Consider the following 27,988-nt stretch of genomic DNA (forward strand, 5'->3'; position numbering starts at 1 on the left):
TTTTCGGTTTTTGTGACCTCAGGTCATCAAGTTGGCTTTTTATCGATCAATTTTTTATTATTTAGGTACATTTCCACTCAAGCTTTGATCTTATCATCAAAAAAATTCAATACCTTGGATACTTTCGCTTAATTAAATTCGTGAGTATATTCAAAAAATGTTGAAAAGTTTCATTTAGCGTTTTTCGATGCTAATTTGCAAGACATCAATCATCTTCCTATAAAAATTTAACCCTGGTTGATTATTTTTGAGACCTACTGTATCATTAATGTTTGCAGTGATCTGTCATATTGCTTTCACATTAGATTTGCTAAAAAGCAGCAAATAAGATAAAGACTGGATTAGGACAAATCTTTTGAGTCATTGCAAATTAGGCTGATATAAGTATTAAAATTTGAGCACAGATTCCTAAGGAAAGTTGTGCATCATATTAGCAAGAGTGCTGATACCTTCATTTGAGTGCATTCACTTAAATTTTGGAAATAAATGTTATTTTAGAGAATTATTATCGTTATAATTGGAATCAAGGTAAAACAAAATTATTACAGATTACAGTATATGTTGCTATTCAAAGCGTTTTATTTCGAGCGAGTTGTTCAATAAGAGAAATAACTTTATCTCTTGAATCTGTCCTTTTCAGCTCTTCACTCACTCGAGCAACATTTGCATGAATCTCTTCATCATTGAGCACATCTTCAATGGCTTTCAGTAGCATGTCACCACTAAATTCCCACAAGTTTATCCTCAAACCTAAGCCAAGATCAACTATACGCTGAGCATTATCTAGTTGATCACCGAATTGAGGAATGACTATCAAGGGTTTACCAGCAGCTAAGCCTTCAATCAAAGAATTGCTTCCTCCATGAGTTATGAATAAATCCACTTTGGGTAAAAGCGCAACTTGGTTTAAGAATTTGTCTCCCCACATATTATCATGAAGCTTGATTGAGTCACCATTAACACCAGTCGACACGATAAAACGATGAGGTGAGTTGGCCAATGGATTCAATATCATGGTTAGTAATTCACCTACAGACGAAGCCAACGTTCCCATTTAAATATAAATCAATTTTCCTGGTTTATCTTTCAGTTTCTCTGGTAAGTAGTAATAAAGATACACAAGATACCCCATTATTCAGCTTGTCAATTATTGATCTCTGATTGATTATCGATCATTGCAAAGGAAGTAATCATTGAATATGCATCAAAACAACTATATGAATATTAATAATTTAATTCCAACTTTTGACCTGTTGAATTTGATTGACATTGGATCTCTATCCACGTTTTTGACACAATTGTGTCTTTTTAACCCTTTAAAGCTTATTTTATTTATATTTATGATTTAAGGATTTGCATACATATTTATACATCCTGGTATCCTAGTTCAATCAATCACAACCAAAAATAACTTAAATCAATTAATTTATGGAAATTTTAGTGCCAAAGAAAAGTATAAAATGCGGAAGGATAGGGTAAATTTTTTCTTTGCAGCCACAAATGATTTGTCCATCGATTGTACAACATTGCTTTTAAAAGTGTTCATCTTTAACTACTTAGTTTTCTCAGTTTTTCGTCCATCGATTGTACAACACTGCTTATCTTTTGACTACTTAGTTTTCTTCCTTTTTTGTCCAACAATTCAACAACATTGCTTTTAAAAAGCCTTGATCCTTTAACTATTCAGTTGTATCAGTTTATCGTCATCAATTGAGCAACATTGCTTTTTAAAAGTGTTCATCTTCTACTTACTAAGTTTTCTCAGTTTTTGTGTTTAATATCTAACGAAGGTGAGTTTTTGTGTGTGACAATTGGAAAAACCATCTCCATTAAGCCATTTTTTATCTTTTAACCAGCTTATTACTACCACCTCGGATTATTGTTGCGAATTGGATACTATCATTCTGAGATTCATTGGTATTGTCCCAAAATTGGCCTTGCAAAAACTTCGATATTTTTCTCAATCATTTTCAACATCAACAAATTAAAGTAAGTTAACATGTTTGATTGAATCTGCTTTTGATGATATTGAGGTGATAAAATGATGTGAGCTTTGTAGTCTCTATTTGTATATTCATTGTTTTTAGTCTTTTCCCGATTTCTCACCAACTAGTCATCCTAGATAAACAGATCTTGCTTACATATTTCGTTGAAGTATGCGTTCATCTCTTTGAGCAAGTCGTATAAACAGATAAATCCGTATTAAGAAGGTAATCATGTAAATGACTCAACTTTGATTTATCAGAAGTCAACACACCAAATATGTACATTTTTCAATCACGATTCTATCGAATTTCACTGCTTTTTCCAATGGATGACAATTTGTTTGCGTTTAGATAATGTATTAACTAATCAATGATCAGTTTTTACAATCATGAATATACTAGTACTTGAATTAGCATTTGCTCTCAAGTGATTCATTGAGATTTTTAGGATCAATCTTCATTGATATCTTACTCTTATTGTATTAAACTGACTCAAATTGACATATATAAGTTAACCATGGAAAATAGTATCGCTTATCTTATAAATTGTGGTTCAAATTGTGTTTGAAAGAAAGATTTAGTACCCTTGTTGCATGGAATGTCGCTACAATGAACTCAATAAAACCGTAAGCTATATCAAGGGGGACAGAAAAGGATGCTACTCTTATCAGCCTTGTAATTGCTGCTTTCATTTTAGTGACAATCATGAAACAGTTGAATGTAGTTCTTAACATCAATTAAATTATTCTAATGTTTAGTGTATTGGCTTTTGTGTCTGGAGTAACAAGTGTGTAACAATAGAGACTCAAGATTACCTTTTAGATCAACCTTATGATTGAGATTAGCTATCAAATGTGTACAACCTTTGATTTATCATAAGAATTACATTTGCGACCAACCTTTGTATTGAGATCTGTTTAGATTGACTTTAGGTATATGATTAAGTTTCATATTGATTTATTACTGAAATTACAATTAAGATCAACTATATGTTCAGAATAGCTACCAAATGGGGTTTAACTTTGATTTATCATACGAATTGCATTTGCAACCAACCTTAGAATCGTTTTAGATTGACTTTCAACAATAGATTAGGTTAGGCATTGTTTTAAATTAGGATAACCTACAGATTAACTTTATCATTGCGTGAAAATGCATAGAAAATCAATGGCATGTGATAAATGAGTTCTGAAAAAAGTATTTATAACTATTCTAGACCTATTATGGGTAGACCAACTTTCTCAGACCTCCGGTCTGAAGAAGTTGGCCATTGAAAAAAATTCGAAAAAATCACTCCTTCTATGGGAAAATCGAGTTTTAACCCTGCATTTTTTCAATTGCTCATAACTTTTTTATTACTCGCTTGATCTTTTCGCACTAAAGTGCGTTAGATTCCTCTGATCAAGATACACAACTTTTGTATTTATCAATTTTACCTAGCTTTTACCATTGAAAAGTTATCCTTTTGTGACAAATTTGACTATGATAAACTCGATTTTCTTTGGCTTATAACTTGAAAACAGTAAGAGATAAAGGTGTACTTCTTTGATAATAAATTATCAACTCAAAATTATCTTTCCATTTTTCAAGGTCACGCAGGTCTTTTTCAAGGTCAAATTTTTTTTTTCCAAGTTTTACATAGCTTTTGTTGGACTGATTGTATGTAAGTGTCTAGAATCTGTATCTAGTGGCTTAAAGTGACTTTCAGATTATTATTGAGTTTGACCTTGAGTTTGACTTTGAGTTTGTCTTTGATTTTCGATTTTGGGATTAGAATTGAGTTTTGACTTAACATTAACTCGGAAAAAATTACATTTCTTACTCATTTTGTTCATTTTGTTTTTTGTTTTAGAAATGTATCGAGTTACTGCTGGTTCATCTCCAACTTCCCTCAAATTTATCAGATGTTCAAATGTTGAGGTTCAGGCTGATGAAACAATGCAAACAAATGATGAATGTGCTATTGAATATGAGGAGCCGATTAACTTTGCTGACATCAAAATTTCAATCTTTGATTTTTTTAGTATTTTATCATTGATTCCTGAATGTCATGTGCATAGTATACTTGCTTGCATATCTTTAATCGATGATGAAAAGAATATTTTTGTATCTAGAAGATTATTCTTCAACATTTTATCTGAATTTCCAAGTTCAATTGTTGCACCAATTCTATCTTATCTGCCTAACTGATTAAATTGCATTTATTTATAGTTTTTATTTCGTTTTGATTCATTCTTTTTCATTTCGCTATTATAGTAATGAAAATAATTGCTGGGAAAGTTCCTTTTGTAACACCTTCGGTTGGAAAGGGTCAAAGAATTCCTTCAAAAGATGATGCTTTTTGGAAACATCAACAATCAAAAATTAGTTTTACGGTATTGAAAATACCAACAAATGAAGCCTGTGCTACCGAAAGCACAAACAATCAATGCAAAGCTTCAAAATATGTAAACTGTTTAAAAAAATTACATAAAAAACTTGAAATTAAAACCATTCATTGTAAATCCTGTACTAAAATCAGGAAAATAAAAGAAATCGATAGGAAAAAAATAATTAATACTGTTAAAAATCATACTCTAAATAAAACAAATTTATGTATCTTTAATAATGAAAACAAATGTCCACGAGTGAAACAAATCACTGATTGGATTTTAAATTGTAAATTCAAAAGACTCAATATGAGCAAATGTAAAGAGCATTCATGTTTGATGAAAAAAATTAAATCAGACATCGAAGTTGAGTCTAATTCAATTGATATAATTATGAAAAATTAATAAAATATATTTTACATTAATCAAAATTGTTTTTATTACATACAGTCAATATGCTGACTCCAAGCATTGAGAACTGGTCATGCCCTGAAGCTCTTCAAACTCTTAAAAAATTCATGAGAATGAAGTTTTTGGAAAACAGATTTGATTCCTTTTCCGGGTTCGATTTAAAGCGAAGTAAAGTTTATTCAGCGGTATATGATGGCTTTTATCTATCGGATGATAAAGCTTTTTTCGTTTGCTTCTGCTGTGGCTTGCACATACCTACATCTTTAGCAGATTTAAACATTGTTGACCTCCATTGTACTTTCAGTTTAAACTGCGCTTACTTAAAACATGAAGAATTAGGATTGAAAGTTTGGTACGATGTTGCTTCTCGATTCGCCTATTATTGTGTACCAAGAAGGATAGAGTGCAACTACCAGCAAACTTTAATCAAAATCTTTCGACTGGAGAAACAAAGCACCAACACAATTGTCAAAAGTGTCACATCCAAGCAGATGGTTAATCCAAATAAAGTCTACCAGCTATTTCAAATGAGAGAAAATCGAACTTTCTCTTTCCAACATTCAAAATACACGACTCTGGAAGCAAATACTCTTGTAGAATCAGGATTCTTTTACTGTGGGTTTGGCTACATTGTTCAATGTGCTTTCTGTGCATTGTCTTTTGATGGAAAGTTAAGATCAAATCCATCACTTATTCATAAACATCTTTACCCTGGTTGTCCATTTTTAACAGCAAGCAAATATGAAAACGACAGGAACAATTGTGTTGTGTGTTTAGTTGAGCCGCGGAAAGTTTTATATTCTCCTTGTAACCATTTGGTGACATGCGTTGCATGCAATGAAAGGTTAAAACAGAAAAACATGTTATTATGTCCTGTTTGTCGCTCAGCAGTTGTAATGAGGATTAATTGTATTTCACCTTAGGTATATTTCTAAGTCATCTCTTAAATTACTTACCATTTATTCATTTTCTTTTTGCTCAGTTCCTAAAACCTAAATCTTTTCAATTTGATTCAAGCTTTAATGTATTTTTTTTTCTTTTAATATCTTTTAATAGGAACAAAATGAGCAAGTATAATCTGAGAACCCGAAGGCCCAAACAGCTTATCAGAAGACGTGGTCCTTATTCCAAGAAGTTGATATGGATGATGGAGCATATGGATCATCCATGTGGGTTATTATATGGTCAGTCCAGGAAAACGTTCATCACATGGCTGGAAAAGTTACAAGACTGTCAACTCTTGGCTGATGGACTTCCTGCTTTAATGGCTGAGGTCAAAACTTATATAAAAAACATGAAGCAAAATCCATTTATCAATTTACAAGAGTATTGGTCATTAAGAATGGCCTTGCTTGAATTTTATTTGTATGTTAAAGTAATTATGTAATGAAAAGATTTCTGTATTGTCTTCTTCTCTTCTTCTTCTTCCTTCTTTTCATTAAATATTATTTATTATTAATTTTTTTCTCTCTATTTTTACTCGGTCGATATGCGGCATGTATAAATGAGAATGATCATGAAGAAAGCTTCTCATTAGAAAACTTAACTCTGCAGACAACATGAGCAAAATAGTAAATAGTTCACTTCAAAAGTCAGATGAAGTTATATTATGGTTGGATGATGTTAAGTTCAGGATTCTCAACGCATCCTTCCTGCATCACTTGAATTCAAAATTTAGCAACAACAAGTTCACTAAAAGCTTGAAAGGTTCACTTATTGGACCAGCAAAAAGATCAGTTGGTAATAATTTCATTTTGAAAGGTAAGTTTTACACAATTTGATAGTGAAATTCTAAATTCTCTATCTTTTACAGCTAGAATTGACGAGAAGTATAGTGATATAATTTTATCTTTCTTCTCGACAAGTATTCTTGTTCACAACAACTTGAATATTGATGAGAAAATTGAACTTGCTTACGCACTCGATTTTTTCGGAATAAATTTCGATGAATACGCTTATAAATATGATTCGATTGACGTTTTAAGACAGCAGTTGTTTGATTATGCAGCGGAAACTACAACCAAGGAAATATTTTATATGATTGATTATCTTATTCCCGAAGTAAAAGATAATGAGTTTAACCTAATTTTCAAAATAATCACGCAAATTTGATAAAAATAAACTGACACAAATTCAGAAGATCAATCATCGTGGAAGGTGGAGTCAATTTTCAAAGTGAGTCTTGATGAGTGAGTCAACTCCATCAGGAAAAAGTATAAAAACAGAGTGTTTCTGATATTTTAATCATTCAGCTCTGAGTTGTATTTCAAAGTGATTTAAAACATGGACTCAAATGGAAGTAATTCTTCATCAAGCAACAAAAAAAATTTCAAGCGTGGATCCTTTGCAGATGGTTTTGAACAGTTGTTAAGCGTTGAAGTGTCTCCTCAATTGTGGATTACTATCCAAAAATCTAAAACATCTCAAGGCAACATGTTTGTGGATATTCGGCGCAGAAAAGAAGGACAATGGAAAGGAAACAAGATATTGATACCAACGAAAGCAGGTCTGTTCCTCAAGTATGCTGAATATGAAAAATTCAAACAAAAATTGGAAATGGTTTTGGACAATATTGAGAAAAAGTTTGACTTTTCTCACTACAATGGACGGCGCATTTTTGGATCAGTCACACCAGAAGAAGGTCTACACGTTGAGCTCAAAACGGAATATAAAGAATCAAAGATGGAACTTTCTCGAGAGGAAATGATTAAATTGATTTCACATTCAGTTGCGGATGGTATTGCTTCAGCCATGTGTCAAGTCATTTATGAGTAATGAGTTTTTACTCATGATTGATTTATCAATCAAAATTATTTTTATCTTTATCTCATTATTACTTTATTTTTAACCCTTTATTTTTAAATCTACTTTACCATAATTATAATGTTGCAACCCTTTATTTTTATCTTTATATTATCATATTGCATTCTTAACAAAAATAAAAAATAAAAAAAGAGCTCTCAAAAACGCCTTGTTCTATCATTCAAATGTTATTGATAAGTGCGCATGACTTGAGAGAGCAAATAAGTATATAAAGAACAGTTTCTTTTCTTTAAAATCACTTCAAAAATGATTTCAGCTTTGTACTTTACCAAGTGTTATGTAGATGTTACTACTCCAGATAGGGCAACCGCAAGATCAATTGGATTTGATTTGAGTTCTTATGAAGATTTGGTTTTACAACCACAAAAGATTGCGGTCGTCAAAACAGGAATCACGGTAAAACCACCTGATGGAACTTATGTTAGACTTGCTTCCCGTTCTGGGCTTGCTTCCAAAGGTATTGTTGTTCAAGGAGGAGTGATTGATCCTGACTATACTGGGGAAATCAAAGTAATTTTGCAAAATTTTTCCGAAAACAACTTGATAATCAAAAAAGGAATGCGGATAGCACAGATGATTATAGAAAAAGCGGAAATTCCTCATTTGGTTGAACTTTCAAAATTACCAAGCACTCCACTGGAAGAGCATGCTGATAATAGAGGTGAACGTGGTTTTGGATCGTCTGGCATTTGATTACGTTGCTCATACAATCATAATAAAAGCAATAATAGTTATCAATGAATTGATAATTATTATTGCTTTTCTTTAAATTTTTTTTTTCTTATTATTATTATATTAAAGATATTCCTGATAAATAAAAATAGAGAGCTCAAGAAAACGCCTTTACAATCTGAATTCTTATTTAAAGAGAAAGTTTTTCGGTTTGATGTTCATATTGTAAAATGTTTCAGTGCAATAAATGTGGCGAAAAGTTTTCAAAACATAAAAATTTACTTATACACAAAACAAAATGTGTAAAAGTAAGCTGTAAAAATTGTAAACAAAATTTTAACCGCTTATCTTTTCTGAATCATCTAAGTACGTGCAAGCAAGATCAGTCATTGAAGCTTAAAGATCATGCCACATTCAAGCTGCATAAAACTGGATATGGAAATACGCTTGCTATTTACATCAAAGTAAATAATTGGACTTCAATTGAAAACATGTTACGAGGAGAAAAGGAAAATATAAGATCTTTACTGCAGTATGTAATAGAAAAACTTGGATCGATAAAAGTTCAATCCTGTCTTTTATTGAAATTCATAAAGCAAAAGCCTGATGGTGACACCGACACAACAGAAATCTATAAAGTATCACAAATGCATCGTCTTACTAACATGATCAATTTCGAAGAGTTGGTAAAAGAATGGATGGAAGAGGTAGAACTATCAATAGATCAATTCACTCAACGCGGAAGTGGATGGGTACTACAGACTGTTAAAGTATTAGAAATTCGGATTGGTAAACTTAAAGAGCACAGTGGTGGATGTGCATCCGTCAAACTACCACCTTCATTGAAACAAAAGAAAAGCTTGATTTCACCACTTTGTAGTAAAGACTGTTTCAAGTATTCAATCCTTATAGCTTTGCATCCAATAAATACCAAGACTAAAGGTAGAATAACGCTTTACAAAAATTTTGCTCATCTATATGATTTTCGTAATATTGATAGCAATACACCATTATCTGCAATCAACACCTTTGAAAGACGAAACAACATATCAATTAATGTTTACACGCTGTCACCTGATGAAAGTGAAAAAGTGGTGCCGTTAAAAATCAATCGAAGTCAACAAAAGAAACATGCAAACTTATTCTTTTACAAGAACCATTACTACTGTATTTCAAACTTTCACGCCTTCATAAAAAGTGGTAAATCATGGGAGCGTTTTTATTGTTACGCATGTTTGTCAGGATTCAGAAACTCTGATAGGCTAAAAGATCATGAGCGTGAGTGTTACCAGAAAGCTCCGCAAAGAGCTATTCTGCCTGGTACAGGAAAAATACCTACAAAATGTAAATTTAGAAGACTGGACAAAACAATTGCTTATCCTTATGTTATCTACGCTGATTTTGAAGCCCTATTGGTAAAATCAGAAAAGGCTCTTACGAAAAATACATTTGAGTACCAGAAGCATGAAGCATGTTCTTTTGGATTAGTTGCCGTAGACTGGAGAGATGAAATTCTGTTCAACAAATTTTATCGCGGAACAAATGTTTGTGAGAAATTTTTCAAAACATTGTTCCACTTGAGAATCATTCTCAATCAGCATTTGGATAGAAATAGAAAACCCGTTTCATTAACCGATTTCGAAAGAGAAGCTTATGCAAAGGCAACTGACTGTTACGTGTGTGGAAAAGAATTATTCGCTGACAAAGTTTTGGATCATTGTCACCTAACTGGAAAGTTTCGTGGAGCTGCACATAATCAATGCAATCTTATGATGCGTTTACCGCAAAAAATACCTGTAGTTTTTCATAATTTAAAAGGATATGATGCACATATAATAATCAGTGGACTAAAGACAAACTTGGTGTCAAAGATTCATGTCATACCACAAAATACTGAAAAATATATAGCAATCATAATGGATGATTTTCTATTTCTAGACAGTCTAGCCTTTCTTCTCTCAAGTTTGGATGCATTAGCAAACAACTTGTCAGACGATGAGAAAACAAAATTTTTAAAACAAATGTTCCCAACTGATGACTTGCCGTTTTTGTTCTCAAAAGGACGTTTACCTTATGAATATATGGATTCATGGGAAAAGTTTGAAGAAAAAAGTTTACCCCCGAGAGAAGCATTTTACTCAAGTCTATCACTCAAAACTATTGACACGGATACCTATAAAAGATTAACAAGCATCTGGAGTCATTTTAACTGTAAAAACTTGGGAGATTTTCATGACATTTACTTGAAAGTTGATGTTTTATTACTAGCATCAGTCTTTCAAAACTTTAGAGCAACAAGTTTAGAGCAATTCGGTCTTGATCCTTGTCATTATTTTTCAACGCCTGGACTAACATGGGATGCATCACTTAAGCTAACTCAAACTGAATTGGATCTTTTGACAGATATTGACATGATTTTAATGTTTGAAAGTGGAATTCGAGGAGGAATATCATGTTCAATGCTGCGCTACTGTCTAGCTAATAACAAGTTTTCTGAAACTTTTAGAGAAAATGAAGCTGAATCATTCATTACATATCTTGATGTTAATAACTTGTATGGTTATGCACTGTCTGATATTTTACCATGTGGAAAATTTGAATGGGTTCCTGAAACTCAATTTGAAGATGTGATTTCATCAATTCTTGAATCTAACATAACGCGAGAAATAGGATATGTATTAGAAGTTGATTTGGATTATCCCTCTACTCTACACGATTTACATAATGATTATCCGTTAGCCCCTGAGAAAATAACAATTGATGATGATCAGTTGAGTAGTTATCAAAAAGAAATTGTTTCAATTCTTGAATCTGCTGGAATGAAGCGATATAAAACTCAAAAGTTGGTACCGAATTTAATGAACAAAAGAAATTATGTTGTTCATGAACGTAATCTTAAATTTTATATTGAAAAAGGTTTGATTCTGAAAAAAGTACACCGCATAATTCAATTTGAACAGAAAGCTTGGTTGAAAACATACATCGAGATGTGCACAGAAAATCGAAAGGCAGCAACGTCTCAATTTGTGAAAGATTTTTGGAAACTGATGGTGAATTCTTTGTATGGAAAAAGTATCGAAGATAAACGTAAACATAGTAAGGTTGTGGTTGCAACAAATGGAAAACAGGCTCAGCAACAAATAAGGAAACCAATGTTTGATCAATTTTATATCCTTGACAACAATATCGCAATCATGAAACTAAGGAAATTTGAAGTTGTTTTTGACAAACCAATTTATCTTGGGTTCACAGTCTTAGATCTATCAAAGTTACATATGTATAAACTACATTATGATCATTTTTTACCTAAATATGGATCGAAATTATCTCTCATCTACACTGACACTGACAGTTTTATTTACAAAATCCAAACGCAAGATTTATATAAAGACTTGAAAGAGTTTGATTACCTTATGGATTTTTCTGATTACCCACAAGAACACTTTTTGTTCAACATGAAAAACAAAAAGAAACTAGGATATTTGAAAGATGAAATGAACGGACAAATAATTGATGAAGTAATTGCAATTAAAGCTAAACTTTATGCTATCAAGTATGGCACAAATTCAAAAATGACTGCTAAAGGAGTGCAAAAGGCAATAGTTAAAAATGTCATTTCAATTGAGGATTATAAGGATTGTCTTTTCGAAAATGTTTTATCGAAGCATAAAAACTTTAGATTACAGAGTAGACACCATTCTATTTCTTCAGTAGAGATAAATAAACTATCTTTTTCTCCACTTGATGACAAGAGATACATTTTGAATGATGCAGTTAGCACTTTAGCATATGGTCATTATAGAATTACAGAATAAAAATACCAGAAAGGTAATTTAAATTATTATCTAAATTTATTCAACATCTTTTTATTCAAACATGATCTGTCTGTTTTCCACCCTTTCAAAATCTTTACACTGCCTCATATTTAATCATTATATTTTTTCTTCATTCATCATTTTCAGTTATCATGGCTCCAAGTGGTGAACAAATTACACTCTTCTTCAAAGTTCAAGCTGCTAAATTTGACTTTGATAAATTGTTCTTGACTTTGGCAAAGGAATGGATACAGCTTACTTTCATTGAAGGACAAAAATTGAAACAAATGAAAAGTTTATTTCTGGAATTGCATCATGATGAGCGATGGTCAGAAAAAACAAAAGCTTATTTCAAAAGAGTAGCTGCTGATATTGGTAATAGGGAGGTTATTTTCTTGCACGCAAAGCTGAGAAGAGAAATATCAAACGTGTGTATTTGGTTGGAAAATTGGAAAAATTATGAGAAAAAGAGTCAAATTTATAACAGGACGAGAGAAGAACAACCATGCAATAGCGGTATTGGTAGAAAAAAACGAAAAAACGAGCATTTTATGCAATATTTCTTGGAACAAGCCAGATTAACTAAAAAAGCGAGAGTAGAAACACTACCCATTCAATTAACTACTGAGCAAATGATAAACACTGTTGTGGAGTATCTCTTGGCACAAAAAAAGTTTATCTCATGATTGAACCAATACATTTTTTCTGTATTTGTATTTTCTATTTAATGTAATCTCTACCAACTTTTTATTTAAACATTTTAATTAAAAATCTTTACACATAATTCGATATTTTAATTATACCTAGCTATTTCACATATTCTCAAATCATTTTTCTTTTTATTTGATTTTATTAATTAATTTCTTTTCTTTCTTTGCAGATGGCCAGATACAACTCTAAAGCACGTGCTCAAAGGGAAGTCCGACGACGCAAAATGCAAGAAACAAAAATCCATCTTGTTTCTAGGAGGAAGCCTCTTAACTATGCAGTGGTGTTGGAGTTAGTTAAAAGAATGTTCATCGAGAGTCTTTTTGCTGCAACTGCGAAAAGTTGGGATGGTAACCGATCGCCAAACCATGAACCGATAGTTGCACCAATGAATACTGATGGAACATTTGATTTTGGTGATTGGAATGATGAAGAAGCAGAAATACATGACAAAAAAGATGAAATAGGTAAAGATAAAGAAGATAAAAATGAAATGGATCCAGGATGGACTGCAGGGTATGATGAAATGCCTGCACAAACAATTGATGAGGAGATGGATGACATTTCCGAAATGATATCAAATATGTTGTAGTCCATTTATTTTTTTGATTTATATTCATATATATTGACGCTTGTATTCATTCAACCTCATTTTAATCATTTAGACTCTTTTATTTTTTCAATAAAAAGATTTTATTATATTTTCATTGTAATCAGTTTTACATTTCATAAAAGGTAAGTCAGAGCCTGTAAAACAGGTTTTCAAGAAGGTAATACAAAAATATCCACATTTGATCGATAAATCACCTTGGAAAACAGCATTATTCCACTCATAACCATAGTTTTTACAGTTTCTTTCTAGAAAGGTCTTTACGTTTCCAGGAGGAGGTTGTCCATAGGAATCAAAGTAAGTACCATTTCCATGCTCAGGTACAAATAGCGCTGTCCAATGGGAACCAGATTTCCAGCTCGGATCGAGGTTGAGTATTATTCCGAATGGTTTCGGGACTAAGGTAAGTGGAATTTTATCGATTGCGTATACCCCTGCGAAGCTTTTGTATCTAGCGAGATGATTTTGTATATCTAATGATGTTAGTGCCATCAGTAGTCAGTGACAATATTGCGTGCTGCATCAATTTGTAAAACGCTATCATATATAGCAAACACCAGCATATGCATCCCTTCACTAAGAGCAGAAGAAAATTGAATATCCATGCGCACATTACCTCTCTTGATCATAGACAATACTCCTGAATCACTTGCGAGAGTGCCATCATCGGTTAAATCAAAAACTAGAAGCGGATATTTATCAGAATAATTTTGATATTTTAGATTGATTTTAGGTAAACCATTATCTTGATTCATTGAGCGAAAAACATTGTAGTATTCTCTCATGAATAATTTATTTTTGAAATCTGGCTGATAAGGTGTACTCGGTATTTTAGTTCCATTTACGACAATCGTAGCACTTTGCAGATTTTTATGTTCAAAATTGAAAGAATCTTTAGCCAATTTCGCATTGAATGCATCATCAGAAACAAAACCAACAATAATTTTCCGTGGTAACTGTCCATTGTATACATTGTCAATGCTATTTGCAGCAAAGTCTTTTGGTAGATGAAATGATTTGACTTCATTTCTTTGAAAGTAATACTTTGCCGGGCTCTTTTCCAATTGTGAAGTGATTGCCATTTGTACTGGAGCATACAATTTAACTCTTCTTATGAAAAGAGAAAGCTGTGTAAACTCTACACTCAGCGGAGTTACTTCTGTTGCGCTGTTCAATCCAAAAGTTTGCGGTGCACATTTGAATCGTAATGTAATGGGCACATTATCAATCAAAAATTTTTCTTGTTGAAACATTGGAGCGTGAATAGGTATTATCATGTCAAACTCTTTTTTATCTTTGATTCTATCAGATCTTGAGGATTCTGTATCATTAATCATTTGACATTCATCAAGGGGAGATTTATACTTGAAAAATATGTCATCAATGTATGACTGATAGTGGTATAAACTATTTCCAGGTGTGACGTTTACACTCCCAAAATAAACATCAAGTTGCTCAAATAGTGAAGCAGCAAAATTGTTTGTGGGTGTAACACTTTTTCCTGTGGGTACGTCAATCTTCATTTTTGCATACAAATACGATGCAGAGAGGTCAGTATAGTGTTCAGAAGCTGGCACTATGAATTCAAATACATTAGCTTTTGCAATCGATCCTACCGGTCTGTATTCTGTGTCATAGATACTTTCAATGACAGTCTGTGTTGGGGGAAATTGAAATAAATCAAGCTCAGCAATAGTAGCTGGAGACGAAGATGCATGTATATACTCCATTATTTGAAAATATCTCGTTGTTTTCTTATTACTCTCCTCTTTTTGATTCCTTTCTTTTTGCTCACTCTTTTCAGAGTGTGCTTCTTCACTTTACGTAAAGATTTTTGTGGTTTAGACTTTTGTCTCCTTTTATATAATCTTTTTCGTCCACTTCCTTCTTGCATTACAACCTTCTCCTTAATTTTAGCTAGTCCTTTATTTGCCAAATCTTTAACACTATCTTTAAAAGCTTGTTGAATTTGAGGGTCTTGTACTACACGCTTACCGATACTGACTCCTTTATTCAGAGCTTCTTTGCCCAAATACCTTATAACAGGCATAGCTAAGCGAGAGAAGAAGCTACCGAAACCATACCCTCTTTGATACCTAGGACCTCTGACTATTCTAATGTCACCGAATCCAGAACCGACTTGATGTGCAAAATAGTCATTGAAATCACTATCTTTAGGACAGTAAGTTTTTCTTTGAATCATTTTAATAAATTCATCATTTAAACACATTGTTTTCTTTATATTAATTCTTTTTACGAAAATCTAAGCTTACAAAAACTCTTCCAATGTTTGCAAATTTAATCTGCTCTCCAGTATCATCCAAGCAATAAATCGCAATATTTTCAATATGGTTTTTCCGCACTGGATAATATATTCGATGCTCAAATGTACAATAACCGATTCCTTGATAGATACCAGTCGTCAGTGGTACTGCTCTCAATACAGGTGCTTTAGTTCCTCCAACCGCATGATCACGTATGATATCAGTATAAACGTACATCAGATTGACATTGTTTTTGTGATAAAGAGGTGTTGTCACTTCAACTTGCTGTTTAAATGGGTCAATATTATCGATTAAAGCATTAGCTGATGGAGGAAAGCCTAAATATTCCATTAATTTGCCGTCTGAAAATTGTGGAACAACTACACTAGATATAATTTCTTTATATTTCTCAGTTTTCTCTCCACTTAAAGCATTAAAAACGTTCATATCATCAATAAGTATGTTTTTGTAATAATGTCTCAACGGTAACATATCCTCTTTAGTTGACAGCGTGCCTATCTCTTCTAAATCAATGTTATAATCTTTTTTGTATTTTGCTTTTATCTCATCAACAGGACCATTTAAATAAACATTAAGCGGGGTAGCTTTATCCTCTATTGTAGTGAGAAGACCAGGATAGAAGATTGTTTTCCCATTTTCGCAAACGAATTTAGGATAGGGATCGAAAACAAGTTCAGAGTTGAGACTTTTCAAATTTGCCATCATTGCAGTGTTGAGTTTATCTAATATCGCATTCACAGGTTCATCTGGAAAAATATCAACAGATGACTCATAACCACCACCCGCAGTCGCATATTGCATCCACTTTTTGTCAGGAGGGTATACCTTTCTCAAGTCGATATTTGGGTAAAAGGTGAACTTTGTATACAAAAGGTTAAAATTAACTTGCATTTTCTCTGATATATCAATAGCAAATTTGATGGGAAAATAAATTTCTGTTAATGCAACTTCCCAATCACCATCAAGTTCCAATGCAGGATCAATTTGATTTTGAAATTTTGATAATGTATTTTCTGGAAAGATGTCTGTAGACCCATTTGACACTAGGTCAATTGTAAAGTTAATTGTTGTCATTTGCAAGAGTGATATCGGATATCCAACTATTGAATTTCCTTGGCCAGCCTTCCCACTTGACTAAGTACTTATATTGTCTTCGTGATCTGTCATAAACTCTCCGAATTATCTTTTCAACTCTGCGCACTTTATTAGGGTCAAAATCAACCTTTTGTAATTCTTCAGGATAAAAAATTGATGATATATTTTCACCTTGTAAATCTTTCAATTTATAGATGAATTTTTGAGGCGTTTCTTTAACCCCTGAAACTTTGAACACTTCATCAGTCCATTTCTGTACTGCATCTTTTTCGAAATTGCCAGTATTTAATGGAATTTTAACAAAGTCATTTTCATTGAAAGTTTTCTTTTTATTATCTTCATTTTTTATTGATCTCTGAATAGTTTGCACGATAGATTGTTGATTATCTTGTGTTACAGAGTTTGGAGTTGTCTTAATAGTTCTGTGGTAAGAGTTGTTGTAATTATCAACAATGTTTTGTAAGTCATCAATGTAACGATGTGTATGTTTATGGTAAATGAAACGGTATATACGAGAACGTAATGTTCGTATTAAACGTTCAGCTAAAGCACATTTTATTGAAGCGTCAGTTGTGGTGAAATAATGTACACCCTGAGACGTGCAAAAAAATTTGAACCTGTTATTGTTGAATTCTCGTCCTTGGTCCGTTTGTAGTTTTTCAGGCTTTCTTCCAGAAGCAAAAATTTCAGAAAAAGCATTTATGATTGTGGGTGCTGCTTTATCTCTACACGGTTGTACCCATGCAAATCTACTCAGTATATCAATCACAACAAGCAAATGATTGACTCCATCGTTTTGCCCTGACCAATAGGACATGTCCATAAGATCTGCTTGCCATTGCTCATCGATTCTATCAACCAATACAGCTAGTCTTTGAAATTTTTTCCGTCGTATCCGAAAGTTTGTATACGTTTCTTGCTTCATCAACCATTGTTTTACATCATTGTATTCAATCGATGGGTCATGCTCCTTCGCAACTCTGAAAAGTCTTTTAGCACCTCCGAAACTACCATGACTATCCAAGTCATAATAAAGTTGATTCAAAAGTTCTTCACGTTGGTCCAATTGATTGTCTGACATTTCACAACTTTGTTAACCTTTTTAGGTCTTTTAGATAATTTATTTTCATACTTTTGAACCGCTCTTTTGAAGCTTTCTTTATATTCATTCAAATCAATTTTAGAATCAGTTTTATCTTCTTCAATTTTCGACACTTTTGACACTTCCTCAATAGCAGGCACATTTTCAACAATATTACTATCACTTTTGAGGAGATTATATTCTTTTTCTGGAATGACAACCATCTTATTGATTACATTCATTGTATAAATTTATCAGCCAACTTTCCTCCTAAATAAGATATTGCTGGCCAAAGTAATGCAGGTAAAAATGCACCGCCGCTTTGTAAAATAATTTCTTTTCTCTTCTTGAGGGGGATACTTTTTCTTGAAAGTTTTCTAAGTTCAAATTTGTAAGGTTCAAGTTTCGTTCGAGATAAGTCTTGAATTGGTATATGTCCGTTGAGGGTATTTTTACTTATTTCAGAAATTGCGTAGTAAATGCAAGATTTTGCTTCAGCTAAAAGTCTTTCTCTTTGTTTTCTAGTCTTGGCTTTAGCAAGCTTTTTTAATGTCGGAAGACACTTTTTAACACCTTCAATCGACATTTATGTTGTATACAAAAATTATTTGACCTTTATATAATTTATATCACATACGTATACATGGGTTTATCATGTTCATTGAAAACATTCGTTAATAACCTTATTTTTTCAGGTGTATCAGGTTTAAGATCAATAAAAAGATATGAATATGGACCCTGAGTTGCATCTTCATAGACACCTTGAAATTTCTTTATTTTCGTCGGAAACATTTGACGTCCTATGTTTGTAATCATAGATTTATCCCGAGGGTTTTTAAAACATACAACATATTGACTATTGAGACTTATGTTTCGACTCTCTTTTCCTTTCATAAAAAAGTTTTGGGTAATCAAAATTACTGAAATATTTCTATGATGAGACCCTTTGGTAAACAAGTTACTAACAAAAGTTTGATTCACTGCCTCTGACATTAAATCGTCTATAACTACCCACTGTGGTTCATCATTACCGAGTTCATTAATCACTTCTTCTTGTAGTCCTTCGATAAATTTCACAGCATTCATTGAATTGAACACTTTTTGATACTCTCCATAAAGATAAGTAATAGACTTTGGTGGTGGATCACAAATATATGCTGCTTTGTTGATCATGTCCCTGATGAAATAAGTTTTACCAGAACCGGTTGGTCCTGCTATTAACATTGTAAAAGGGTGTTTCAAATAAATAGAGACAGACATTTACTTCAATAAATTGTTTTTATTATTTATATTGAGATTTTCAAATTACAACTGATGATGGATTAGAAGGAGTTTGTATCGGGGTTTCAGACTTGAAAGATCCTAGTCTTGGGTTTGGTAGCAGATATCCAAGAGAAGATCCGAGTACAGCGGTCCAGAGTGGTAAATTACCAGTTTTCAAAACAATATTAGCTATGGCTGTTATAAGCATGGCAACCAATACCATCAATTGTACAGAAAAGAGTACTTTTTTGTACCACATTCTATGTTGATCAGCCGGAGACATTTCCATTGTATAAATTTTACTGAAAAATTTTAAAACCTGCATCTTTATATTGACTTCAGTCTTATATTATAGTCAAATTCATCGCAATAATGCCAAATTGAATTATAGTCCTTCAATCCTGTTATTATAACTTTTCCAGACCAAAAAATTATGTAAATAACGTTTGAATCGTCCAGCTTCAGGTGTATACCTGGAAATAACTCTGGTTCGTAAGTGCTTCTTGGGTGTAACAATAGTTTATTATAGTCAAAATCACCAATTATCTCTGTGCAAACAGTGATGTTAACTATTTTGAAAGAAGTGAACTGCAGATCTTGAGGGTACTTAGCACAAAATCGATCAATTAAAACACTTGCAGTCGCAATATTTTGAACACCAGTCACATTGATTCTTCCAGAGTCAAAGACAAGCAGACACCCATCAGGATACTTAAGCACACCTCCCGGAAATGATTTTTTATACTTTATACCTTGAAAAGTATCTTTTATTTGTTTTCTACAAAGTTTTGAATTCAATTTAAAGCAAGTGACCAGATTGACAACTTCAATGTTCTCTTGCAAGAATCTCATGGTAAATAAAATTTTTAATCAATGAACTTAAGTCTAAATACTCCTGCTACAAAAGAACGACACAAAGGACAAGTAGCGACACCTGGGGTACAATCTATGCATGTTACTGCATGATCACAAGGATAGAAACAACAGCCTACTTCCTTTTCCAGACAAACTTTACAAGTATATCTACTGTTTGCTGGTTCTACTTTTGTGATTACAGGTCTAACAGAATCATTTCTACCTGTGACTGATTCAATAAATCGTACCCCACACATGATGTATATAAAAGTACAACAAGGTGAAAAAAGTGCATGATTAACCCAAGCATTATCGTTTTTTATCCATTCCAAAAGTGAATTAGCACAGTGGAAACAAGTAACAAGATCAGATTGTCCTGAATAGAAAAAACCAGCTTCAGCCAATTCTAATGGTGTAATAGCTGGATTCGGCCAATCTTTAAAAGTAGCAAGACGACTTTCAATAGTCACATACTGTGGAAAGCGAGCAACCACGTGATTCGCAAAGTAATTGATAGTTGTACCAACTACATTTCTTATCGCCGATCTCAATGAATCACGATTATAATTACTTCGACCAGCATCATCTACTTCAATACGATCAATGCTTCTACGTTCAACAAATGGAACACCGTCGAGAGCAGCCATTTGTATCGATATTCGTTCGTCTTCAGAAAGACCACCAGCAACGTATCTGATTCCCACTGTTTCATTTCGAAAAATGCCAGTTACATCATCGTTCTCTATTGCTTCAACTGCAGCGTGATTTGCAGAATTTCTTTGAATTGATTCACCATCATCTACTTCAATATCATCGACATCGTCTAAGACAACAGGTGAAACTCGATTCATTCGAGACAAGCCATCGCCATCCACTTCGATAAGGTCAGTAAGAGGTCTTTGAGCATCACCAATAGCATCTGTTTGAACAGGTTCATCAATTTCAACAGCTGAAAGAACTGTCATTTCCAATATATCTTCTTCTTCTCGCGTAAGTTCTCTATCTGTATCATCTTCACTTAGTTCAACCATGATAACACGATTCTGCGGGTTGACTGAAGGTATTCCATCATAAGTATAGAATCCAGATGGATGAGCTACTAAATGCATGATGGGTATAAACTCAGCACAATTTTGAATCATCTTCAGTAAGACACAAATAAGAATGAATAAAATTCAATATGAAACTTTGAATTTATACTCAAAAACTAGGTTATATTATCATATCAGTTATTTTTAAATCTTACGAAACCAGAAGAATGAACTACTGACATATTTAATTTACTAAAAAAAGATTCAGATTGATAAAAATAGTTTTTCAGCAAATTTCTGCATAATGAGTAGATCAATTTGATTGATGGATGGATTAAGATTATGAATTATTAATATAATCGATAAGAGATCAATGAGAATGGGGTATCTTGTGTATCTTTATTACTACTTGGTAACTCAAAATTTGATGTTTCGGGTGCGCGAATGGATGAGTCAAGACGAACCCAGTTTTCTTTTGGTGGACCCAATTCATGGTAATCTAAAGGGCCAGGGAAAATGTAGATTCCCAAATGTTGTGCATAGTCTACCGGTTTAAACTCAACATTAAAATGAGCGAACAACTTTTCAAGTTCACTTTCCATTTCTAATTCAGATTTTTGGGTCAATCTCCTAAACTCTTCCCAAACATTTGGTGGATCACGAACTGAATATCTTGAACGAAGAGGAGGACCATTATATAGCTCAATCGGATTGACAGACTTGATAGGAATAGTTGGACAATCGACAGCAAACATCCAAGGCATATTGAAGAGGTAATCAGAGTAGTAATAAAGATACACAAGATACCCCATTATTCAGCTTGTCAATTATTGATCTCTGATTGATTATCGATCATTGCAAAGGAAGTAATCATTGAATATGCATCAAAACAACTATATGAATATTAATAATTTAATTCCAACTTTTGACCTGTTGAATTTGATTGACATTGGATCTCTATCCACGTTTTTGACACAATTGTGTCTTTTTAACCCTTTAAAGCTTATTTTATTTATATTTATGATTTAAGGATTTGCATACATATTTATACATCCTGGTATCCTAGTTCAATCAATCACAACCAAAAATAACTTAAATCAATTAATTTATGGAAATTTTAGTGCCAAAGAAAAGTATAAAATGCGGAAGGATAGGGTAAATTTTTTCTTTGCAGCCACAAATGATTTGTCCATCGATTGTACAACATTGCTTTTAAAAGTGTTCATCTTTAACTACTTAGTTTTCTCAGTTTTTCGTCCATCGATTGTACAACACTGCTTATCTTTTGACTACTTAGTTTTCTTCCTTTTTTGTCCAACAATTCAACAACATTGCTTTTAAAAAGCCTTGATCCTTTAACTATTCAGTTGTATCAGTTTATCGTCATCAATTGAGCAACATTGCTTTTTAAAAGTGTTCATCTTCTACTTACTAAGTTTTCTCAGTTTTTGTGTTTAATATCTAACGAAGGTGAGTTTTTGTGTGTGACAATTGGAAAAACCATCTCCATTAAGCCATTTTTTATCTTTTAACCAGCTTATTACTACCACCTCGGATTATTGTTGCGAATTGGATACTATCATTCTGAGATTCATTGGTATTGTCCCAAAATTGGCCTTGCAAAAACTTCGATATTTTTCTCAATCATTTTCAACATCAACAAATTAAAGTAAGTTAACATGTTTGATTGAATCTGCTTTTGATGATATTGAGGTGATAAAATGATGTGAGCTTTGTAGTCTCTATTTGTATATTCATTGTTTTTAGTCTTTTCCCGATTTCTCACCAACTAGTCATCCTAGATAAACAGATCTTGCTTACATATTTCGTTGAAGTATGCGTTCACCTCTTTGAGCAAGTCGTATAAACAGATAAATCCGTATTAAGAAGGTAATCATGTAAATGACTCAACTTTGATTTATCAGAAGTCAACACACCAAATATGTACATTTTTCAATCACGATTCTATCGAATTTCACTGCTTTTTCCAATGGATGACAATTTGTTTGCGTTTAGATAATGTATTAACTAATCAATGATCAGTTTTTACAATCATGAATATACTAGTACTTGAATTAGCATTTGCTCTCAAGTGATTCATTGAGATTTTTAGGATCAATCTTCATTGATATCTTACTCTTATTGTATTAAACTGACTCAAATTGACATATATAAGTTAACCATGGAAAATAGTATCGCTTATCTTATAAATTGTGGTTCAAATTGTGTTTGAAAGAAAGATTTAGTACCCTTGTTGCATGGAATGTCGCTACAATGAACTCAATAAAACCGTAAGCTATATCAAGGGGGACAGAAAAGGATGCTACTCTTATCAGCCTTGTAATTGCTGCTTTCATTTTAGTGACAATCATGAAACAGTTGAATGTAGTTCTTAACATCAATTAAATTATTCTAATGTTTAGTGTATTGGCTTTTGTGTCTGGAGTAACAAGTGTGTAACAATAGAGACTCAAGATTACCTTTTAGATCAACCTTATGATTGAGATTAGCTATCAAATGTGTACAACCTTTGATTTATCATAAGAATTACATTTGCGACCAACCTTTGTATTGAGATCTGTTTAGATTGACTTTAGGTATATGATTAAGTTTCATATTGATTTATTACTGAAATTACAATTAAGATCAACTATATGTTCAGAATAGCTACCAAATGGGGTTTAACTTTGATTTATCATACGAATTGCATTTGCAACCAACCTTAGAATCGTTTTAGATTGACTTTCAACAATAGATTAGGTTAGGCATTGTTTTAAATTAGGATAACCTACAGATTAACTTTATCATTGCGTGAAAATGCATAGAAAATCAATGGCATGTGATAAATGAGTTCTGAAAAAAGTATTTATAACTATTCTAGACCTATTATGGGTAGACCAACTTTCTCAGACCTCCGGTCTGAAGAAGTTGGCCATTGAAAAAAATTCGAAAAAATCACTCCTTCTATGGGAAAATCGAGTTTTAACCCTGCATTTTTTCAATTGCTCATAACTTTTTTATTACTCGCTTGATCTTTTCGCACTAAAGTGCGTTAGATTCCTCTGATCAAGATACACAACTTTTGTATTTATCAATTTTACCTAGCTTTTACCATTGAAAAGTTATCCTTTTGTGACAAATTTGACTATGATAAACTCGATTTTCTTTGGCTTATAACTTGAAAACAGTAAGAGATAAAGGTGTACTTCTTTGATAATAAATTATCAACTCAAAATTATCTTTCCATTTTTCAAGGTCACGCAGGTCTTTTTCAAGGTCAAATTTTTTTTTTCCAAGTTTTACATAGCTTTTGTTGGACTGATTGTATGTAAGTGTCTAGAATCTGTATCTAGTGGCTTAAAGTGACTTTCAGATTATTATTGAGTTTGACCTTGAGTTTGACTTTGAGTTTGTCTTTGATTTTCGATTTTGGGATTAGAATTGAGTTTTGACTTAACATTAACTCGGAAAAAATTACATTTCTTACTCATTTTGTTCATTTTGTTTTTTGTTTTAGAAATGTATCGAGTTACTGCTGGTTCATCTCCAACTTCCCTCAAATTTATCAGATGTTCAAATGTTGAGGTTCAGGCTGATGAAACAATGCAAACAAATGATGAATGTGCTATTGAATATGAGGAGCCGATTAACTTTGCTGACATCAAAATTTCAATCTTTGATTTTTTTAGTATTTTATCATTGATTCCTGAATGTCATGTGCATAGTATACTTGCTTGCATATCTTTAATCGATGATGAAAAGAATATTTTTGTATCTAGAAGATTATTCTTCAACATTTTATCTGAATTTCCAAGTTCAATTGTTGCACCAATTCTATCTTATCTGCCTAACTGATTAAATTGCATTTATTTATAGTTTTTATTTCGTTTTGATTCATTCTTTTTCATTTCGCTATTATAGTAATGAAAATAATTGCTGGGAAAGTTCCTTTTGTAACACCTTCGGTTGGAAAGGGTCAAAGAATTCCTTCAAAAGATGATGCTTTTTGGAAACATCAACAATCAAAAATTAGTTTTACGGTATTGAAAATACCAACAAATGAAGCCTGTGCTACCGAAAGCACAAACAATCAATGCAAAGCTTCAAAATATGTAAACTGTTTAAAAAAATTACATAAAAAACTTGAAATTAAAACCATTCATTGTAAATCCTGTACTAAAATCAGGAAAATAAAAGAAATCGATAGGAAAAAAATAATTAATACTGTTAAAAATCATACTCTAAATAAAACAAATTTATGTATCTTTAATAATGAAAACAAATGTCCACGAGTGAAACAAATCACTGATTGGATTTTAAATTGTAAATTCAAAAGACTCAATATGAGCAAATGTAAAGAGCATTCATGTTTGATGAAAAAAATTAAATCAGACATCGAAGTTGAGTCTAATTCAATTGATATAATTATGAAAAATTAATAAAATATATTTTACATTAATCAAAATTGTTTTTATTACATACAGTCAATATGCTGACTCCAAGCATTGAGAACTGGTCATGCCCTGAAGCTCTTCAAACTCTTAAAAAATTCATGAGAATGAAGTTTTTGGAAAACAGATTTGATTCCTTTTCCGGGTTCGATTTAAAGCGAAGTAAAGTTTATTCAGCGGTATATGATGGCTTTTATCTATCGGATGATAAAGCTTTTTTCGTTTGCTTCTGCTGTGGCTTGCACATACCTACATCTTTAGCAGATTTAAACATTGTTGACCTCCATTGTACTTTCAGTTTAAACTGCGCTTACTTAAAACATGAAGAATTAGGATTGAAAGTTTGGTACGATGTTGCTTCTCGATTCGCCTATTATTGTGTACCAAGAAGGATAGAGTGCAACTACCAGCAAACTTTAATCAAAATCTTTCGACTGGAGAAACAAAGCACCAACACAATTGTCAAAAGTGTCACATCCAAGCAGATGGTTAATCCAAATAAAGTCTACCAGCTATTTCAAATGAGAGAAAATCGAACTTTCTCTTTCCAACATTCAAAATACACGACTCTGGAAGCAAATACTCTTGTAGAATCAGGATTCTTTTACTGTGGGTTTGGCTACATTGTTCAATGTGCTTTCTGTGCATTGTCTTTTGATGGAAAGTTAAGATCAAATCCATCACTTATTCATAAACATCTTTACCCTGGTTGTCCATTTTTAACAGCAAGCAAATATGAAAACGACAGGAACAATTGTGTTGTGTGTTTAGTTGAGCCGCGGAAAGTTTTATATTCTCCTTGTAACCATTTGGTGACATGCGTTGCATGCAATGAAAGGTTAAAACAGAAAAACATGTTATTATGTCCTGTTTGTCGCTCAGCAGTTGTAATGAGGATTAATTGTATTTCACCTTAGGTATATTTCTAAGTCATCTCTTAAATTACTTACCATTTATTCATTTTCTTTTTGCTCAGTTCCTAAAACCTAAATCTTTTCAATTTGATTCAAGCTTTAATGTATTTTTTTTTCTTTTAATATCTTTTAATAGGAACAAAATGAGCAAGTATAATCTGAGAACCCGAAGGCCCAAACAGCTTATCAGAAGACGTGGTCCTTATTCCAAGAAGTTGATATGGATGATGGAGCATATGGATCATCCATGTGGGTTATTATATGGTCAGTCCAGGAAAACGTTCATCACATGGCTGGAAAAGTTACAAGACTGTCAACTCTTGGCTGATGGACTTCCTGCTTTAATGGCTGAGGTCAAAACTTATATAAAAAACATGAAGCAAAATCCATTTATCAATTTACAAGAGTATTGGTCATTAAGAATGGCCTTGCTTGAATTTTATTTGTATGTTAAAGTAATTATGTAATGAAAAGATTTCTGTATTGTCTTCTTCTCTTCTTCTTCTTCCTTCTTTTCATTAAATATTATTTATTATTAATTTTTTTCTCTCTATTTTTACTCGGTCGATATGCGGCATGTATAAATGAGAATGATCATGAAGAAAGCTTCTCATTAGAAAACTTAACTCTGCAGACAACATGAGCAAAATAGTAAATAGTTCACTTCAAAAGTCAGATGAAGTTATATTATGGTTGGATGATGTTAAGTTCAGGATTCTCAACGCATCCTTCCTGCATCACTTGAATTCAAAATTTAGCAACAACAAGTTCACTAAAAGCTTGAAAGGTTCACTTATTGGACCAGCAAAAAGATCAGTTGGTAATAATTTCATTTTGAAAGGTAAGTTTTACACAATTTGATAGTGAAATTCTAAATTCTCTATCTTTTACAGCTAGAATTGACGAGAAGTATAGTGATATAATTTTATCTTTCTTCTCGACAAGTATTCTTGTTCACAACAACTTGAATATTGATGAGAAAATTGAACTTGCTTACGCACTCGATTTTTTCGGAATAAATTTCGATGAATACGCTTATAAATATGATTCGATTGACGTTTTAAGACAGCAGTTGTTTGATTATGCAGCGGAAACTACAACCAAGGAAATATTTTATATGATTGATTATCTTATTCCCGAAGTAAAAGATAATGAGTTTAACCTAATTTTCAAAATAATCACGCAAATTTGATAAAAATAAACTGACACAAATTCAGAAGATCAATCATCGTGGAAGGTGGAGTCAATTTTCAAAGTGAGTCTTGATGAGTGAGTCAACTCCATCAGGAAAAAGTATAAAAACAGAGTGTTTCTGATATTTTAATCATTCAGCTCTGAGTTGTATTTCAAAGTGATTTAAAACATGGACTCAAATGGAAGTAATTCTTCATCAAGCAACAAAAAAAATTTCAAGCGTGGATCCTTTGCAGATGGTTTTGAACAGTTGTTAAGCGTTGAAGTGTCTCCTCAATTGTGGATTACTATCCAAAAATCTAAAACATCTCAAGGCAACATGTTTGTGGATATTCGGCGCAGAAAAGAAGGACAATGGAAAGGAAACAAGATATTGATACCAACGAAAGCAGGTCTGTTCCTCAAGTATGCTGAATATGAAAAATT

The 27,988-nt window shown here is 32.4% G+C and overlaps 2 protein-coding genes across 2 annotated transcripts in view; both read right to left on the reverse strand.

The window, feature by feature from the left end:
* Positions 1 to 500: 500 nt before the first annotated feature.
* Positions 501 to 1,050, reverse strand: LOC149094173 (UDP-glucuronosyltransferase 1A6-like). The gene has a single exon (XM_089266877.1). The coding sequence runs from the start codon at positions 1,013 to 1,015 to the stop codon at positions 569 to 571; it is 447 nt and encodes a 148-aa protein (XP_089123003.1). The 5' UTR covers positions 1,016 to 1,050; the 3' UTR covers positions 501 to 568.
* The window catches only part of LOC107367446 (uncharacterized), a 42,205-nt gene continuing 14,717 nt past the window's right edge, over positions 501 to 27,988 (reverse strand). Inside the window, exons 3-4 of the mRNA XM_089266876.1 lie at positions 21,413 to 21,779; positions 501 to 1,095 (exon numbers count right to left, since the gene is read on the reverse strand). Of these exons, the coding sequence (XP_089123002.1) occupies positions 1,055 to 1,095; positions 21,413 to 21,779 (408 nt within the window). The 3' untranslated portion in view covers positions 501 to 1,054. The remainder of the gene's footprint in view (positions 1,096 to 21,412; positions 21,780 to 27,988) is intronic.

The sequence above is a fragment of the Tetranychus urticae genome, chromosome 2 (assembly GCF_039701765.1).
Source record: "Tetranychus urticae isolate SD_2017Ah chromosome 2, NJAU_TeUrti_SD_1.0, whole genome shotgun sequence".
Classification (NCBI taxonomy): Eukaryota; Metazoa; Arthropoda; class Arachnida; order Trombidiformes; family Tetranychidae; genus Tetranychus; species Tetranychus urticae.